The sequence below is a fragment of the Myotis yumanensis genome, unplaced genomic scaffold, assembly GCF_028538775.1.
Source record: "Myotis yumanensis isolate MYYU_CA2020_CCGP unplaced genomic scaffold, mMyoYum1.0.hap1 SCAF_14, whole genome shotgun sequence".
NCBI classification, from domain to species: domain Eukaryota; kingdom Metazoa; phylum Chordata; class Mammalia; order Chiroptera; family Vespertilionidae; genus Myotis; species Myotis yumanensis.
Genome location: NW_027223765.1, coordinates 7680968 through 7698544, shown reverse-complemented (window position 1 = coordinate 7698544; position 17577 = coordinate 7680968). Strand labels below are relative to the sequence as shown.

Genomic DNA, 17577 nt, shown 5'->3' with positions numbered 1-17577 from the left:
CACGACTCCTGAATCTACCACCTCTTCTCCAACTCTGCTTCTGTTGCCCAGGCCTAGTGCCATCACATTCCTCTGGGCTTCGGCTCCAGCCTCCCTATCTGCAGCCAACCTTCTCCAACGTTCCCACGGGCCGTTCATACATTCGGCCCTGCCACATCCCCTTAAGCCAGAGTCCCCTCACCTCCAGGATGAACCCCAACCTCCTGAGCATGGACATCGAGGCCCTGATGCTGCCGCCTTCCCCTCCAGCCCCATCACCCACCTCCTGCCCCAGCTCAGGCCCACTGCTTAGGATGCCGCCCTTTTCTCCACCTGGCCCTCCTGTCTGTTCCCGCAGCCCTGCCTGCACCTCCAGGGTTTTCTGATTATACATGTGAATCTTCTTTCCTGACTCAACCTCAGTGTCCTGCAGAACGGGGACAGTGCTGTCTGATGCATCTGTCCTATGCCTGGCATGATCTAGGTCAGGGGTGGGCAAACTTTTTGACTCGAGGGCCACAATGGGTTCTTAAACTGGACCGGAGGGCCGGAACAAAAGCATGGATGGAGTGTTTGTGTGAACTAATATAAATTCAAAGTAAACGTCATTACATAAAAGGGTACGGTCTTTTTTTTTTTTTTTTAGTTTTATTCATTTCAAACGGGCCGGATCCGTCCGGCCCGCGGGCCGTAGTTTGCCCACGGCTGATCTAGGTGGTCAGTGTTTGTGGAATGAATGGATGGGTAAGGAGGGGTGGGGAACATCTGGCCCGCAGGCCGTAGAAGGCCTGCAAAATCATTGGGTCGGGCCCTGCCAAGGCATTAGGGGCGAGCTAATTAAATGTTCGACCAAATAGAGCAGGCTAATTTTTAAGTTGATCATTTTTGTGTGGCCCGAGAATGAAGTTAAATATCCAAATGGCCCCTGGTGGGAAAAAGGTTGCCCACCCCTGGACATGAATGGATGGGTGAATTTCAGGTAATATTCTGAGCAATACACTTAAATCCAGTTTTACAAAAGCACCAATATCCAGACTGACCGTTCGTTCTTGGAGTCTTCCTACAAGTTGTGAGGTGGACGGGGCAGAGTTCCTCCCCATTGTATAGACCCGTGGTCGGCAAACTGCAGCTCGCAAGCCACATGCGGCTCTTTGGCCCCTTGAGTGTGGCTCTTCCTAAGCCTTAGGAGTACCCTAATTAAGTTAATAACAGTGTACCTACCTATATACTTTAAGTTTAAAAAATTTGGCTCTCAAAAGAAATTTCAATCGTTGTGCTGTTGATATTTGGCTCTGTTGACTCATGAGTTTGCCGACCACTGGTATAGACAGGAAAACCAAGGCTCCTGAAGAGGATGAGCTCTGTGGAGCCCAGTTCTTTGCGTGTGGTCTGGGGTCTTTCTGTGTCTCCTGAAGGCTGCGACACGTGTGGCCTAATGAGCGTGTACTTGGCTTTCCCTGGACAGCAACATGGAAGTATATACTGGAAAGCTGGGGCCAGTCGGGTGCTGACAAGCCTGTCACCAGACCTCCCGTTACACGAGCAGCTGCAGGTAACTGGCCAGGATGGGGGAGTCTAAGAGGGGAAAGGAAGGCCCTGAGGTGTGAGGCTTTGAGCATTGTCGGGGTGTAGGAAGGTGGCTTGGGTGGTAGTCCTGTGAGTCGGGTCTGCCCTGCCCCCCCGCAGTGGGCATACCTGGTGTCTGGACAAAGGGTCAGGTGCTAGCAGCCCCCATCCCACGGCCCCTCCTGCCCAGCCTGACTCCGGCTCATGGCCCCTTGGGAATCTCCTCCTGGGGCCGGATGCCTCCTGATGCTGGAAGCCGGCTCTGGCTTCTCCTCTCCTCCCAGGCTCCAGGTGCCCCGGCAGAGTGGCACGAATCCTTTCCCGCCCACATCTAGCATCGCCTGGGGCACTCGGGCATCCTCCCCAGAACCTTGCACCTCGAGCTTTCTGGGGGAGATCCCAGTGGGCCAGGCTGAGGTGTGGGTGTGGTGGGCTCGCCCTTGGGTCTCCCAAGGTCACATCCAGGAAAGAGGCGCCCACACCTGCTCAGAGGCGCCCACACCAGCGGGCAGAGCGCAAGCCTGAGCCCTGGCCCCTTCTCTCCAGGCCTGTTTCTCCATCCGCGACTGCCCGGTGTGGATGGACTCCAGCACCACAGCCCAGTGCCGCCAGCTGGAGGCCGCCGTGGGCGGGGCCCAGGCTCTCAGCCGCCTCACCGGCTCCCGTGCCTACGAGGTGAGCAGGGCTGGCCTTGGGCTGGGCTGGGACCGGGAGGAAGGTCTGGTAGTTGGCTCCAGTCCCTTTTCTCTGGGTGTCTGGGAGGACACAGCTGTTGGCCGGTCCCTGTGGGGATCACATGAGGCTGGGTGGGGTCCCAGAGGAGCCAGGACTAGGCACTCTGGCCCCGGGTTCCGATCAAGGCCGTCCTGCCTCCTTGTGCTGCCCGTCGAGCAAGAGCAGGCCTGGCCTCCCCTGTGTGTGCCCAGGTGTGAACACGGCTGTGCTCCTCGCGCCAGCCGGCGTGACGATGGTGCCTTGCTTTCAGCCTCTCTCACTCAGGTTTTGGGTAGTTTTGAAGCCGAAAGGACTCAGTGCTTGTAAGACAATACAGTTCCTGGCAAAGTGAAAAAATAAAAAGAGTGCCTGTTTCCTGCTGGCCTCAGCCAAGGCCCCACCCCGCCCACAGGTGGCCGTCACCGGCCCAGCCCCAGCTGGGGTCATGCGACCCTCGCTGGAGCACAGGTTTTGGGGACAGGGCCAACCCCACCGGGGCCACCTGAGGTCAGAAGGATGTGGGTGGGGAAGGGACCCCCGAGTCCCCTGCACAGGTGCCGTGATCAGAGCAGGCCTCCCCGCGTGTCAGTCCGGAGCGAGGCTTGGTCACTCAGGTGGCCAGCAGGTGCCAAGCACTGCTGAGGCCTTTTTAAAGTCTTCACGTACTAACGGATTTCCAGGACATGGAGCTGCTCATTCCACGTGGGATTTGGGTTTTTAAGAGTTTGCCGTCTTTTTTTTCAGCGATTTACAGGAAACCAAATTGCAAAGATTTACCAGCAGAACCCCGAGGCCTACTCACACACCGAGGTTGGTTAAACGTTCCTACTTGATTCAAAGTCACAGTTGAATTCCTTTTCTAATACTTATCTTCAACAGAAATACATCTCATGTGCATTGGTGGGGAAAAACACCGACATTGATTAGCGGACATTAAAAATGATACATTCACTTTGCTTCTTTTTCTCATTTGGAAACAATTTGCTTGTTTCTGTGACTGGGCCCAACGGGCCTTTTTAATCTTGGAAGTTGACATCCAATTTACATGATAACGACTCAGGATTACTTTGCAGCATTAGCCATGTAGGCTGTGGGCAGGGGTGAAAAGCCCGCTCTGAATTCTGTGGGAAACACAGGACAGAGGTGGCTGATGGGGGCAGGAGGTGTTGGCGTTCTCTGCCCTGGTCCAGGGGCCCGTGGTTCTCTTGTGGAAGCACAGACCCCCCAGCTGACATCTGAAACCTGGGCCAATTGAAAGCTTCCTAGGGACCAGCTTTCACTGATTCTTGCTCTGAACCCTCAAGTGTCTTTTTTGGGTCTGAGTCCTGCGGTCACACATCCCACTTCCCTTGTGACTAGATACAGCAGTGGTTCTCAACCTCCTGGCCCTTTAAATATAGTTCCTCATGTTGTGACCCAACCATAAAATTATTTTCGTTGCTACTTCAGAACTGTCATGTTGCTACTGTTATGAATCGTAGTGTAAATATCTGATATGCAGGATGGTCTTAGGCGACCCCTGTGAAAGGGTCGTTCGACCGCCAAAGGGGTCGAGACCCACAGGTTGAGAACCGCTGAGATACAGAGACCACAGAAGAGGAGGCAGGAACTCGGCACCACGCTCCCTGGATGCCGGGTGGAAAACCCGCTCCCCTAAGTGTGCCTTTCTCTGTTCAACTTGACAGTGGTATGGACTGTCAGAACCTGCAGGGTGAGATGCCTCGGCCATTACTGGGGCATCTTGCTCACAATATAAAGCTCTTCTCGTGTGTGTGTGTGTGCGTGCGTGTGTGTGTGTGTGTGTGTGTGTGTGAAGTATTCAGTTGCTTAGAGCAGTGGTCGCCAACCGGTGGTCCGCAGACCACTGGTGGTCTGTGAAGTCCGAAAGGTTGGCGACCGCTGGCTTAGAATATATGGAAGTGAGTCATATCTCAGTTTCCTTCTCTTACAGAGAATTTCCTTGGTCAGCAGTTTTGCCGCTTCCCTGTTCCTGGGGTCCTACTGCCCTATTGACCACAGTGACGGTGAGTGAGCCCGCGGAGTCCTGGGCGTGTGCCCGTGCAGTGGGCGCGCAGGCAGTGTGAGCCTCGTCCACCTGGCCGGTGCCAGTCTTTCAGGCCTGTTATCTGCTGCCAAGCAGGGAGGGTGTTAGTTACCTTGCTGTTGGCAGACGACCCGAGCAGTTCGCTGCTGCAGGTCACAAATGTTTCTCTGCCCAGAGTCTCTGAAGGTCAGGAATGTGGGAGCAGCTTAGCTGGGTGATTCTGGCTCAGGAGCTCTCGTGAGGGGGCCGTCCAGCTGGCGACCCTGGGCTGCAGCCATTCAGAGGCGTGATGGGCTGGAGGATCCAGGTTCACACACAGGCCTGTTGGTCAGAGGCCTCGGTTCCTGGGGGGCTGTTGATGACAACACGGCTGGATTCCCCCAGGAAGGACTGACACCCTAATCTGGGAATTGAGGTGCCATCACTTCTGCCCCAGCCTATAGTCGCACAGACCCACCCAGGTGTGGGGAGGTGAGGACTTCACAGGCGTGAACACCTGGACTCAGGGGTGAGCCGGGGCCAATCTTGGAACCTGGCTCCCCCAGAAGTCACTTATTGACGTTTTTGTTCACATTTGGGAAACTCCTGGGAGTTGTGAGCTTCTGGAATAAAAACCTGAACAAAACCCAGCTGACGCAGCTCAGGTGGTTGAGAGTCATCCCGTGCACCAGGAGGTCGCTGGTTCAATTCCCAGTCAGAGCACATGCCCAGGTTGCAGGCTCGACCCTCAGTGGGGGGTGTGCAGGAGGTAGCGGATCTATGTTTCTCTTTCATTGATGTTTCTATCCCTCTTTCCCTCTCCCTCTCTCTGAAATCAGTAAAAGCATATTTTAGAAAAATGAAATAAAAAGCCCGAACAAAAATAAATGGAAATGGTAGCAGGGAGGGAGGAAGGCTGGGAGGAGATACTGAAGGAACTCTTGGGTGGGCCTAGGCTGCAGGAGTGACCAGAAGCAGGAGGAGGGTGTAGAGCAGGAGCCCGGACCTGGCAAAGTGGCTTCAGAACAGAGTGAGTGCTCTCAGCCCCCGGGAATCCAGCTGAAGTTTTCGAGTGCTGTCGTGTTCCAGACGTTATTCGAGTTTTCAGGGGGATAAAAAGAGGCGGTTAAGGAGTGCCCCCCCCCTCCCCCCCCCCCCCCCGGCCCCCAGCTTCACTCACAGTCTGGAGAAGTAAAGGTCCCTGCAGCTAATGGCATAGAACTCAGATCAGCAGAACTTACACGTGGACGAGCCGGGGTGTGCACCCGTGCTCCCCACCTCTCCCTGAGGCAGGGTGCCTCTGGGGCAGGTCACACGCTGCTCACTGCTCCCGTAGGCACGCCCGAGGGCCACGATCTTCAGCCTCCGCTGGGCCTTCCTCCGCTCACCTGAGGAGTCACTGGGCCTTCTGCTCCCTCACCTGAGGAGTCACCGCCTAACTTACCAGCTGCCTCTCATGGGCAGGTGACTCCATCCCTGCCCCAGCCCCCTCTGTCTGCCTCCACCTGTGCTCCGGGTTCCATCCCCTTCCCCGTCCCGAGCAAAGCCTTGGGAGAAATAGGTCGTGGTAGCCAAGACGAGGTGAGCTCGGTGAGGAGCAGGAGGAAGGTTAGGGGAGTCTGAGGGCTGTCCCCGAAGTTCGGTGTGGTTGGGAAGTCCCTGAGGGCTGGCCCACATCAGCAATGGGCTACCTCTGAGGAGACACCTTGAACTTCAGGGCACACAGAGCAGTTCCTTGTCAACATATTCCCCTCCCCTGGCCAGGTCTCGGCCAGGTCTGGGAGCAGCAGCTTTCCAGGTAGCCGTGGTGTCTGAGCTGCTGAGGAAGTATTTGGAAGAAGCGGTGGTGGGGCGGGGCCTGTGGTTCCCGGGGCCCTGCTGGCCGCTGGCTGGCTGGGTCCAGCGTGACCCAGGGACATGGTATACCTTCCGCTGGTCCAAGTTTGCTGCGAGAGCATGATCCGCCCTCCCAGGTCTGTGCATTTTTGCAAGGTGTTTCTAATTCTTGTTTCCTGCCGTCCGTAGGTTCTGGAATGAACTTGTTGCAGATCCAGGACAAAGTCTGGGCCCAGGCGTGCCTTGGTGCCTGTGCACCCCATTTAGAGGAGAAGCTGGGCCCCCCGGTACCGTCATGCTCAGTTGTGGTAGGTCCTCTTTCCAGGGACGTGGCTCCTTGAAGAGCTGGAGGGAACAAACGTTTCTTCCCAGACACCAGGAAATCTTATCATGTATTTTAAACTTTCAGGACTAAAGTAAAGTCAGGGAAAGGGCGGGGGGGGGGGGGGGGGCGCTTTCTTTTCCTAACTGTGCTTTCTAAAGTTTACGCATCTGTCTAGAGGGGTCCCTGCCCTCTGGTCCCACAGCCTGAGGGCCCTGGTTCCTGGGGGACCCCTTCCCCGCACTGCCTTTTGGGTTTATTTTTTTTTGGACCGTTGACATCTGCGTTCATGTGTCCAGTTACTCTTTTTTTAAAAAAATGTTTATTAATTTTAACGAGAGAGGCAGGGAGAGAGAAACGTCTGTTTGCTGTTGCTCTTACATATGCACTCATTGGTGGTTATTATATGTGCCCTGACCGGGGATGGAACCCCCAACCTTGGCGTAGGGGGACGATGCTCGAACCGACAGAGCTCCCCGACCAGGGCTTCCAGTGGTTCTTAATCCGATGGCTGGGCTGATCAGGGGAGCGTGTCAGGGTTTGTCTACTCCTCGGAGTTGGCTTACGGGTGCCCCCCGGTAATTCATTTGCTTAGTTTTCATGCTACATCCAGAATTTGAAGCTCTCATGACATGTGCAAGTTGCAGATGGGCTTGCTCTGGTGACCCTTGACTTTCAACATCAAGTGGTCTTGGAGGCGGTGGGATGACCTGTCCGGGCTCCTCTGACCTTTTGTGATCAGGAGGGACATCCCGGTTTGCCACAGGGAGTGACGCGGCTCCGGGCTGTGACCTGGAGCCGGACCCAGCCCCGGGGCCTGCGGGTGGACGCTGTGCTGGGAAGGCGGGCTTGGCCTCAGCAGAGGGTCCCGGCTTTTCCTCCTCAGGGGCCCGTTTCTTCCTACTACGTCCAGCGCTACGGGTTTCCTCCGGGATGCAAAGTGGTGGCCTTCACTGGGGACAACCCAGGTGAGTCCCTGGCGGGTGTCGCTCCCCAGGGAGCCGGCCTTGGTCCGTAGCCTGGCCTCCATGAAGCCCCCCTCGGGTGGGGCCCCGCCCTCCCTGGCTGTAGGCTCCACTCCTGAAAGCTGGCTCCCTGGACTTGCCCCACCGTGGCCCTGCCTGTCCTCAGGAGCCACAGGGCCGCTTCCCCACCCAGGAGAAAACTGACGGCGATCAAGGAAGGCAGTCCTGCCCACCGCTCCTAGACCTGCCATTTCTGGTCCAAGCTAAGCCTCCCCCTCCCTCTAACCCTTCCTCTGGGACTCGGTTTTGAGTCCCTACCCGTCATTTGATCTACCGGTGGGGCTTATTCCTCATGCACACACCTTGTTTTCCTTTCAAAGTGAAAATAAGTTCGTTGAGTCTCCTTAGGACAGTGATGGCGAACCTTTTGAGCTCGGCGTGTCAGCATTTTGAAAAACCCTATCTTAACTCTGGTGCCGTGTCACATATAGAAATTTTTTGATCTTTGCAACCAGAGTAAAACAAAGATTTATATTTTTGATATTTATTTTATATACTTAAATGCCATTTAACAAAGAAAAATAAAAAAAAATGAGTTCGCCTGTCACCTCTGACACGCGTGTCATAGGTTCGCCATCACTGCCTTAGGAGCATGTGTTAGTTCTTACCTCCTCTCCCAACGAGGAGAACGCCCGGGAGGATACTGAGCCTGCTTATAACCCCTGAAGTGCCCGCTTCTGGGCACGTGTGAGCTGAAATGACAAAGAAGCAGCTTTCTGTCCTTTTTCTTGGACTTTGGTTTCAGGCCGGTCCCTCCCTGAGTCTCATCTTCAGGCTGCTGTTGCTTTAAATAATACATTTTTTGCACCTTCATTAAAACAACAATAACAAGCCGACGAACAAAAGCTTACGCTTTTGTTTTATTCACAAGGGATGCCTCTTCATTGCAGAAAAAAAATTAAATACTGACAAACCAAAGGAAGGATGTAAAAATCATCCATAAACAGTTAAAATTGGGCTGGGACCAGCCACTTCCCTAAAGCAGCCCAAACTCCCCACCCACTGAGGCCTGACAGTACAAGTGATGGCCGTCCTTCCGACCTTTTTGTGTCCAACCCACCAGGCCAGGCTTGTGTCCAACGTTTTCCTGGCTGTCTCGGTGCGGTTGTCCCAGCATTGATTTCCCCAGTCCGCTGTGGTGGAGGTTGGCGTGGCTTCCGGTGCAAATGCTGAGATGCACATCCTGTGTTGCGTCTTGTCCCTGGACTCTGGGGACTAGAGGATACGCTCTTGGGGGGGATTCCTGGACCCAAGGCTCTGACACACACTGCTGATTGCACCTCATCAGCAATGTCTGAGTCCACCTCTTCCCACATTTCTCCTTTCACTCATTCATTCGTTCTCCCGTTGTTTAGTGAGCATCTACTACGTGACGGGCCTTCTTTCAGATATCAGTGAACAAGGCAGATCGAGATCGCTGTGTGGGCCACATGACCCGGCCCTTTCCCTACCCCTGGACCAGGGAAAGCCCCTCACTCCCATCTCACGTCTGTCTTTTTCTGCCGTATGTGTCCTGGTGTCTTTTATTTTTTATTTTTATTTTTTGTGTGTCCTGGTGTCTTCATCTGGCCCCCTCCGTTCTCAGCGCTCCTGGGAGCCCCTGATGGTGGGTGGGGAGTGTGGACTGCCTTAGGGAAGAGGTCCCAGCCCAAATCAAAGGCCCTGACCACAGAGCCTCCACTCTCACCCCTGGGACTTCCTTTGGGGACCTCCTGAGCCCTCAGGTCACCCTGTTCCTGCCTCTACCCTTGGCATGTGGGTTCAGGGAGGGGGCTGGGGGCTGTGCTCCCATCTGGGGGGCGATTGTCGTTTGCTCCGTGGCTCCCAGGTGGCTAACCAGAGGCTCCCCTCCCATCCTCAGCGTCGCTGGCAGGCATGAGGCTGGAGGAAGGTGACATTGCGGTAAGGTGACTGCTCACGCCCACAGGTGGAGCCAGCTCTGTCTGCCCTGGGGGTCATCGCTGTTGCCTATCAGAGGGCCTGCTGGTTCCAAAGGGCAGCGGAGGGAGGGGACAGGGAGACCCAGGGCCTGCCCACGTCTTCTCTCTCAGAAGGCCATTCGCCTTGGCTGAGTCCTCTGCCCGCCTTGACAGTGGCCAGTCCCGGTGGGCACAGTGGCAGAAGGTGTGAGGATGTGAGCTCCCCACTGAGAAAGGCAGGCACCACCCATGCCCTCCTGGGTGTAGTGGGCAGTTGCTTGGGGAACCAGTCATCCATCACCCACACCATTAGTTAGACGCAGTTGTGGTGAGTTCTAGAAGGTCAGCCCGTAGGATCCGGGACAGCCTGTATCTGGGGAGCTGACCTTGGGCTCCTGTGGTGCGGAAGGGTCAGAGGAGGGTTCTCCCCGGAAGTGGCCTTTACTCCGAGGTCTGCAGCACAAGGAGGGAAGCGATGGGGTCAGGGCGGTGGAGCTGGGCAAGGACAGGGTACCTCACCCCGCCCATCTCTCCTCAGATCAGCCTGGGCACCAGCGACACCCTGTTCCTCTGGCTCCAGGAGCCCACGCCCGCCCTGGAAGGCCACATCTTCTGCAGCCCGGTCGACCCCCGGCACTACATGGCGCTGCTGTGGTAGGTTGGGTGGGGAGGAGGGCGAGGCGGGCCGTCTGTCCCCGTCGGGAGCACCCCAAGTTGTCCCACTGAGCAGGCTCCTGTGGGCAGCTGAGACCCCGGGACTCACTGGGTCCTGCTGACACAGAGCTGGGTGGGAGCAACCCAGGACCTGGAGTTCCCCAAACCCAGGTCCCAATTCCAGCCCTACCACCCACACCCTGGGTGCTCAGCCTGTGTGTGGCCTGGGGCAGACGCCCTAGCACAGTGGTCGGCAAACTCATTTAGTCAACAGAGCCAAATATCAACAGTACTTCTTCAAAATAGACTCGCCCAGGCCGAAAACCGACTTCTGCACATGGGCCACGAAGTTTCAACTGCGCTGTACGCGCGCCCGCATGTGGTATTTGGTGGAAGAGCCACACTCAAGGGGCCAAAGAGCCGCAGTTTGCCGACCACGGCCCTAGCATGTCTGGGCCATGCTTTGTTCATAACATGAGGAGAAGGGGAGCGTTTACTTTGTACTGTGATGACATGTTTGGCACATGGTCAACTCAGTTCCTATAGGAAGGGGGTGCGCTGAGCACAGGCCTTCAGACACTTGCTGAAAACTACTGAGGGAGGTTTCTGAGCCGTCTGTCCCCGTCGGGAGCACCCCAAGTTGTCCCACTGAGCAGGCTCCTGTGGGCAGCTGAGACCCCAGGACTCACTGGGTCCTGCTGAACTGGGGCTTAGAGGAATATGTGGGTCTAGCAGATCTAGCCAGCCCCTCCCCGTTGTGCAGGTGGTACCGTGTGCAGAACCCCAGCTCCCTGCCCGTCTCGGGGCTCCTCTGTGGCAGCCTCCTCTGTAAACAGCCTGAGACAAGTGCGTTTCCAGGTGATTCCTGGGACCTGAGCTGGGCCTGGGACCTGAGGGAGAGCCGCAGATCCCTGCCATGCAGTGGCTGGGGGTTGTGGTCCAGCCTGACCTGCAGCTCCTCTTCTTGGCAACACGTGTGTCCAGTCAGCGAGCACTGGGACGCTCCCTCAGGGTTGTGTGCACTTCTGCAGCTTTAAGAATGGCTCCCTCATGAGAGAGAAGATCCGTGACGAGTCGGCTTCCGGTTCCTGGAGCGAGTTCTCGAAGGCGCTGCGGTCCACGGAGATGGGGAATGGCGGAAGCTTGGGTAGGCTGTTGGGTGCTGCGCAGGCCAGGCCCGGGGAGGGGCAGCAGCTGCCTGTGGAAGGGGCAGGGCCTGGCGCCCCGTGAGTAGGGGGAGAGGAGGCCCAGGGAGAGGCCCAGGAGAGCCCTGTGTGTCTACACTTGCGCTCCATGGGCCTGACAGCTGGTCTGAGACTCTGTGTTCTGAGTGAGTGGAAGATGGGGCCATCGCTGCATCTCCTGCCCCCTCAGAGCACCTGGTGGCAGCCTCAGAGGTGGCAGCCACAGTGCCTGCTCCCTTCTGGTGCATCCTGTGCACAGCTTTCTGCTGCAGGCACCAGGTCCTGTTAGGAAAAGCGCCCGGCGTCTGGAACAGGCCTCTGAGCAGGGAGGGGGCGTGGGCAGGTATTTCAGGGCTAGTGGGGCAGCTGCCCGTGGCCGGCTGCCAGGTGAGCGTAGGGAGAGCTGTCTAAGGAAACTAGCCGAGGCCTTTCCGGATGCCCTCTGTCCTGCTGGAGGGCCAGGGACTGAGAGTATTCATGGATGTCCTCCCATGGGTGAGTGGGGCCCAGCGACAGAGATGTGGGGTCGCTGCACCCGCCCTTTTTCTAAGTCTTGAGACGCCCACCTTTTGTTTTTGATCGCTGACAGCGAATCTCTTCCTGGTCTGTTTCAGGTTTTTATTTTGACGTCAAGGAGATCACCCCTGAAATGATCGGGCGTCATAGGTTTAGCCCAGAAAACCGTGAGGTATGTGGTACGTGTATTAGAGCTGCATCGGCTCCAATTCTGAGTATTACGTTTAACAGTTGCCTATGGAATGATGCTCCTTTTAGGGGCTCCATTCATTCACTCAGCCATCGATAAAACAAACGTTTTTGAGCCTCTGGCCGGGTAGCTCAGTTGGTTAGAGAGTCGTCCCGATACGCCAAGGTTTCGGGTTCGATCCCTGCTCAGGGCACATACAAGAATCAACCAATGAATGCATGGATAACTGAAACAACAAATCGAGTTTCTCTCTCTCCCTCTCTCTCTCTCTCTCTCTCTCTCTCCCCCCTCTCCCTCCCCCTCACCCCTTGCTCTTTCCCCCTCTCCCTCCCTTACTCTCTCTCTCAAATCAATTAAAATAATTTATTTTGATGTGCCAGGGTGCATGCTTGATGTGGGGAGTCAGCAGCTATGCCTGAGCTCCACTGGAGGCCTGAGTCCTGCGTTCCGAGTCTGGGTCATTGGTTAACATGCTAACACACACATGAGTGGACAGTGAGCGCTCCTCACTCCGTGCTCGCTGTCTCCTGTACACAGGTCCCAGCGTTCCCCGCGGATGTGGAGATCCGAGCACTGATTGAAGGACAGTTCATGGCCAAGAGGATTCATGCCGAGGGCCTGGGCTATCGAGTCCGTAAGTGAGCGGTGACGGGCTGTGTTCTGGGGCAGGAGCCGGGGTCTCGCTCGCACCGCGGGGCTGGAGGTCCTGTTCGGCCGTCAGACGTGGCCTGGCGGGGTCTGTCTGTTAAGGCTCCATCGCAGGGGCCTCCGGCAGGAGAGAAGAGGAGCCTGACCCTGGTGGGGCCTGAAAATGAGGTGACTGGCTCTTGTGGGCAGCCTACACGAGGGGACAGGCATTCCTGTTTCCCGCTCTGCCCCCCTGTAGCCTCATCTCCAGGCCAGGAGCTATAGGACTTGACGATCTTTCTTTCTTTTTTAAATATATTTTTATTGATTTCAGAGAGGAAGGGAGGGGAAGAGAGAGATAGAAACAGCAATGATGAGAGAGAATCATTGATTGGCTGCCTCCTGCACGACGCCCACTGGCGATTGGGCCCGTAACCCGGGTAGTGACCTGACCGGGAATCGAACCGTGACTTCCTGGTTCATAGATAGACGCTCAGTCGCTGAGCCACACCGGCCGGGCTCGGCAATCTTTCTGTAATACTAAGCTCCAGCCTGCAAACTGAATGTCTCAAGACCTGGGCCCTGAGGACATGGGCACGCAGGTGGGATAGGTCCGGGCTGAGGCCAGGGCTGGATCTTGACCTCCATCTTGCGCTCCCACCTCCCTGGGGGTACAGTTCTGGGCATTTCAGTTCGGATAGGGAGGAGTGGAATGTGGAGCCACTGTCCACACTGAGAGGTCTGGAACGGAGCAGCAGAACCAGGGCTCGGGGAGCCCATGGGGGAGAAGGGGGTTTCTAAGAACTCGAGCTATAGAACGGGCAGCTTTAGGAGGTGAGTGAGTCCCCGTACTGATGGCATTGGTATGGTGTGATGGTTATGCAAGGAAACCAGGTTTCTAACATGTATTTGTCCTTCTGGGCAGCAGCTGTTGTCACTAGAGAAGGTAGAAAACTGAAGCCCCTTCGCTTGATGGCCTTCTCCGGGTACTTTCATGGGCAGTCTAAGTCCTAGGCAGCACGTGTTATGCTTTTGAACCCACCAAGCAAGCGGATATTAAAAAATAAGCATCAGGGAGACCTTTTGAAGACCTGTTAGGCAGCACCTACTAAGCTGCAGGCACAGCCCTCGGCCGACGTGTGTCAGAAGTATATACGCGTGTTCTCCAAAGACGTGCCGGAGACCACGCATCAGGGCTCTGTGCTTGACGCCCCACATGGGAAACAACCCAATACCCGTTGATGACAGCCAGGATCCGTGCCTTGTGGGTGTTCCCACAACGTGATAGTACACAGAAATGAAAAGGGCCCGGCCTCAACCGCATGGGACAGAATCGATCTCACCAATGGAAGTCTGAGCAAAAGAAGCCAAACCCAAATACATGTGCCAGGATTCTGTGTACACCAAATTGGAGAGCAGACACAGCTGTTTGCTGTGGTTGGAAGGGGTCTCTAGCTGTCAGCAGGGGCAGCTGGGTGTGCAGGGAGAAGCAGCGAGGGCAGGGAGGCCCTCCTGGGCTCGGGAAGGTAATGTGATCAAGCCATCATTCCCAGCCTTTAAAGCATTTCCTGTGCAAAACAGCATAAAGTTACTTATCCTCTTAGCAAGCCTAAAAGCACAATCAAACCTGTTCGCCAGCTCTGCTGGGTTCCTCTCCAACAGGATCATGTAAATGAATGAGCTTGCTCCCCCTACACACACACCTACACCCCTCCCCACACCCTCCCAACTCCCCCCGCAGCACTAAGAGGCGTCATCTTCCAGCTGCTGTGTGGATGGACCCGCTTGGGTTCCAGCCCTAATCTTGTTATAATAGTGTTTAAACAGAATAAAGAGGCACTTGATGTAGGGCTGGTGGTCATGATAATAATAGCTCCTAACATTTATTAAGCACCTACTGTGTGCCCAGCCTGGTTCTAAGCACTCATTCCTTACTAACAGCAGCGCTCCGAGGTAGGTGCTGGTAGTACTCCCACTCCCCAAAGTAGGAAACGTATTAAGTCGCTTGCTTAACACGTTGAGGCTGGCAGAGCTTCTGAACCAAGCTTCTGGCTCTAGACTCTTGGTTCTTTTTAAAAAATTTTTATTGATTTCAGAGAGGAAGGGAGAGGGAGAGAGAGAGAGAGAAACATCAATGATGAGAGAGAATCATTGATCGCTGCCTCCTGCATGCCCCCTACTGGGGATTGAGCCCACAACCCGGTCATGTACCCTTGACTGGAATCGAACCTGGGACCCTTCAGTTCGTAGGCCGATGCTCTATCCACTGAGCCAAACCAGCTAGGGCCAGACTCTGAGTTCTTAACTACTGGCTACAGACACTTTATTTAAAGAACCATCGCTCTCTTGATGTTTAGACACCGTCAGACATGCACCCATCTGTGCTGGGCTAACACCATGGTCCCTTTCACCTTATGTTTCTGTGTATATATTCATTTCGTTGAGGTTGGTTTGTAAAAGCAATAAAACCTTAACAAGTTTGGAAAGTAAAGAAAACTACTTAGAATCTCCTCTTCCAGCCCCTTGTACCACCTGGAAGTTCTTCCAGTCTTCTTGATGGGCTTATTTCTATCTTGCTATAGTCCTACTAGTATTTCCTTTGTGCATGCAATCCCTGAAGTTTATCAAAAGCCTTCCTCATGGTGCTTTCCCTGCAGTCAGGCAGAGAGGCTATTTTTGTTTCGTTTTTAATATATTTCTATTGATTTCAGAGAGGGAGAGAGAGAGAGAAACACCAATGATGAGGGAGAATCCATCAGTCAGCATGAGCCCTGACCAGGAATCAAACCGTTCATGGTTCATGGGTCGATGCTCAATCACTGAGCCACACCGGCCGGGCAGCACACAAGTCTTAAAAAAAATGCTTCTAGATGTTTCTGTTAAGAATGATGTCTGTTGTACATTTTGGACATATGGCCTTCATCCATTTAATTAAGGTCCCTTCTTTCCTGTTTTGTTGAGAGATTGTTAATAATTAAAAGAAAAAGAAGATGTTAAGAGGTGGGTGGGGCAGCGGCCGCACAAGCCGATTATAGGGAACAGGACCAGCTTAGGGTCTCTCCCCCCATCCTCTGTGATAAGCAAGAAGCAATGGCCGACACAAGCCCTTTGTGGCTGAAGAACTCTGGGAAACTGCCAATCATTCTTTTCTTTCTCCTTGCAGTGCCCAAGACAAAGATTTTGGCCACTGGAGGGGCATCTCACAACAGAGACATACTACAAGTAAGTGTTGAAAGGATCTCTCCCATATCTGTTCATTCTTTTTTAAAAATTGTTTTTTTTTTAAAAATTGATTTCAGATAAGAAGGGAGAGAGAAAGAAACATCAGTGATGAGAGAGAATCATTGATTGGCTGCCTCTTGCAGGCCCCCTTACTGGGGCCCGCAACCCAGGTATGTGCCCTGACTGGGAATCGAACCGTGACCTCCTGGTTCATAGGTCGACACTCAACCATCCAGCCACACCGGCCGGGCCCATGTCTGTTACTTCTAAGAGCTAGACATTCAGCAGGAGGAATGCCTGTTCCCACTCCTTCCCTCCCAGGAAGCCAGATCTGCTGCCTTGCAGCTTACACTGTGAGCAGGTTGTCTTAGACTCGGGAAATCCGCTGCCCTGTGTAACTCCACTCTCTGATCCCAGCACCGGCCTCTGTACCACACGTCAAACCTGGCATCACATGCCGGTGTTCTTGCCTTCCTAAAAGCTTCTGCCTTCCAGTGTAAAGATCTCTGATTTCTCAACCATTCCTCTTGTAATACAGTTTCCGGACTTGGTCACGGTCTTTCTGGTCCTCCACTATGCTAGAAATATGTGACCAAAATTGGAATCAACCTGCAGATGTCTGACAATCAGGCTGTTACATCTTGGGGCTGAGTATTTTGGGATGTAGCCTGAGGCTGCCTTAGCTGTTTGAATAACTGCATTGACTCTTGACTTGTAATATATCTGCCTTAGGTAAGATTCTCTAGAAGCAGAGTCTGAAATGGGCATTTCCTATAAAGTGATGTGTTGAGAGAGTTCTCCTGGGAGAGGGGGTGGGAGATGCACACAGGGCAGAAGGGCAAGCAAGGATGTGCTTTTGGCTGGCGTCGGCTTCAGCTCCATCCCGTGGGGAGACCTGGAACAGGAACTCTACCGCAGACTTGTTTTCATCTTGGGGTAAGGGGGCCAACTGGCCATCCTGGGAAGGTGGAAATAACTCCTGTGAGAGGCAGCCTCTGTTCAGCAGGGAGTAGTTCTTCTTTTGCTTTTAAATATATTTTATTGATTTTTTTACAGAGAGGAAGGGAGAGGGATAGAGAGTTAGAAACATTGATGAGAGAGAAACATCGATCAGCTGCCTCCTGCACACCCCCTACTGGGGATGTACCGACAACCAAAGTACATGCCTTGACTGGAATCGAACCTGGGACCCTTCAGTCCACAGGTCGATGCTCTATCCACTGAGCCAAACTGGTGAGGGCAAGGGTGTAGTTCTTTTAAGGAGGGACAGTTGTGAGCCTTTAGTAGCCAATATTCATAGCATCTGGAGAGGGGTGCACAGTGGTCCAGTCAGGGGATACATATGGGGTATCAATGGCATCTACTCCAATATCTCTGTTCAATTAAGACCCTCAAGTCTTGCCCTAGCCAGTTTGGCTCAGTGGATTAAGCGTCGGCCCACAGACTGAAGGGTCCTGGGGTCAATTCTGGTCAAGGGCACGTACCTCAATTGCAGGCTCGATCCCAGGGTGCCTGTGGGAGGCAACCAATCAATATGTCTCTCTCACATCAATGTTTCTCTCTCTGTCGCTCCCCCTCCCTTCCACTCTCTCTATAAATCAATGGAAAAATGTCCTCTGATGAGGATTAATAACAAAAAAGACCCCCAAGTCTTTTCCATGTGAGCTCCTCTTAGCACATGTCCCCCATTCTATGTGTATGCAATTTATTAGGAGGGCCTAAATGGAAAACTTTGTATTTATTCCTATAAAACATGCCCTTTTTTGTTGGGTTTGGGCTTGTGAATATTAGTCTGATACC

The 17577-nt window shown here is 54.2% G+C and overlaps 1 protein-coding gene across 4 annotated transcripts in view; it reads left to right on the top strand.

Moving 5' to 3' along the window:
* XYLB (xylulokinase) overlaps positions 1-17577 on the top strand; it is a 35040-nt gene that overhangs the window by 8822 nt on the left and 8641 nt on the right. For all 4 annotated transcript variants that reach the window (XM_070391596.1, XM_070391599.1, XM_070391597.1 and 1 more), the window contains exons 5-16: positions 1445-1531; positions 2092-2220; positions 3004-3069; positions 4211-4283; positions 6308-6426; positions 7327-7408; positions 9327-9367; positions 9923-10038; positions 11070-11185; positions 11837-11910; positions 12466-12562; positions 15719-15777. In XM_070391596.1, the coding sequence (XP_070247697.1) occupies positions 1445-1531; positions 2092-2220; positions 3004-3069; positions 4211-4283; positions 6308-6426; positions 7327-7408; positions 9327-9367; positions 9923-10038; positions 11070-11185; positions 11837-11910; positions 12466-12562; positions 15719-15777 (1059 nt within the window). The remainder of the gene's footprint in view (positions 1-1444; positions 1532-2091; positions 2221-3003; positions 3070-4210; positions 4284-6307; positions 6427-7326; positions 7409-9326; positions 9368-9922; positions 10039-11069; positions 11186-11836; positions 11911-12465; positions 12563-15718; positions 15778-17577) is intronic.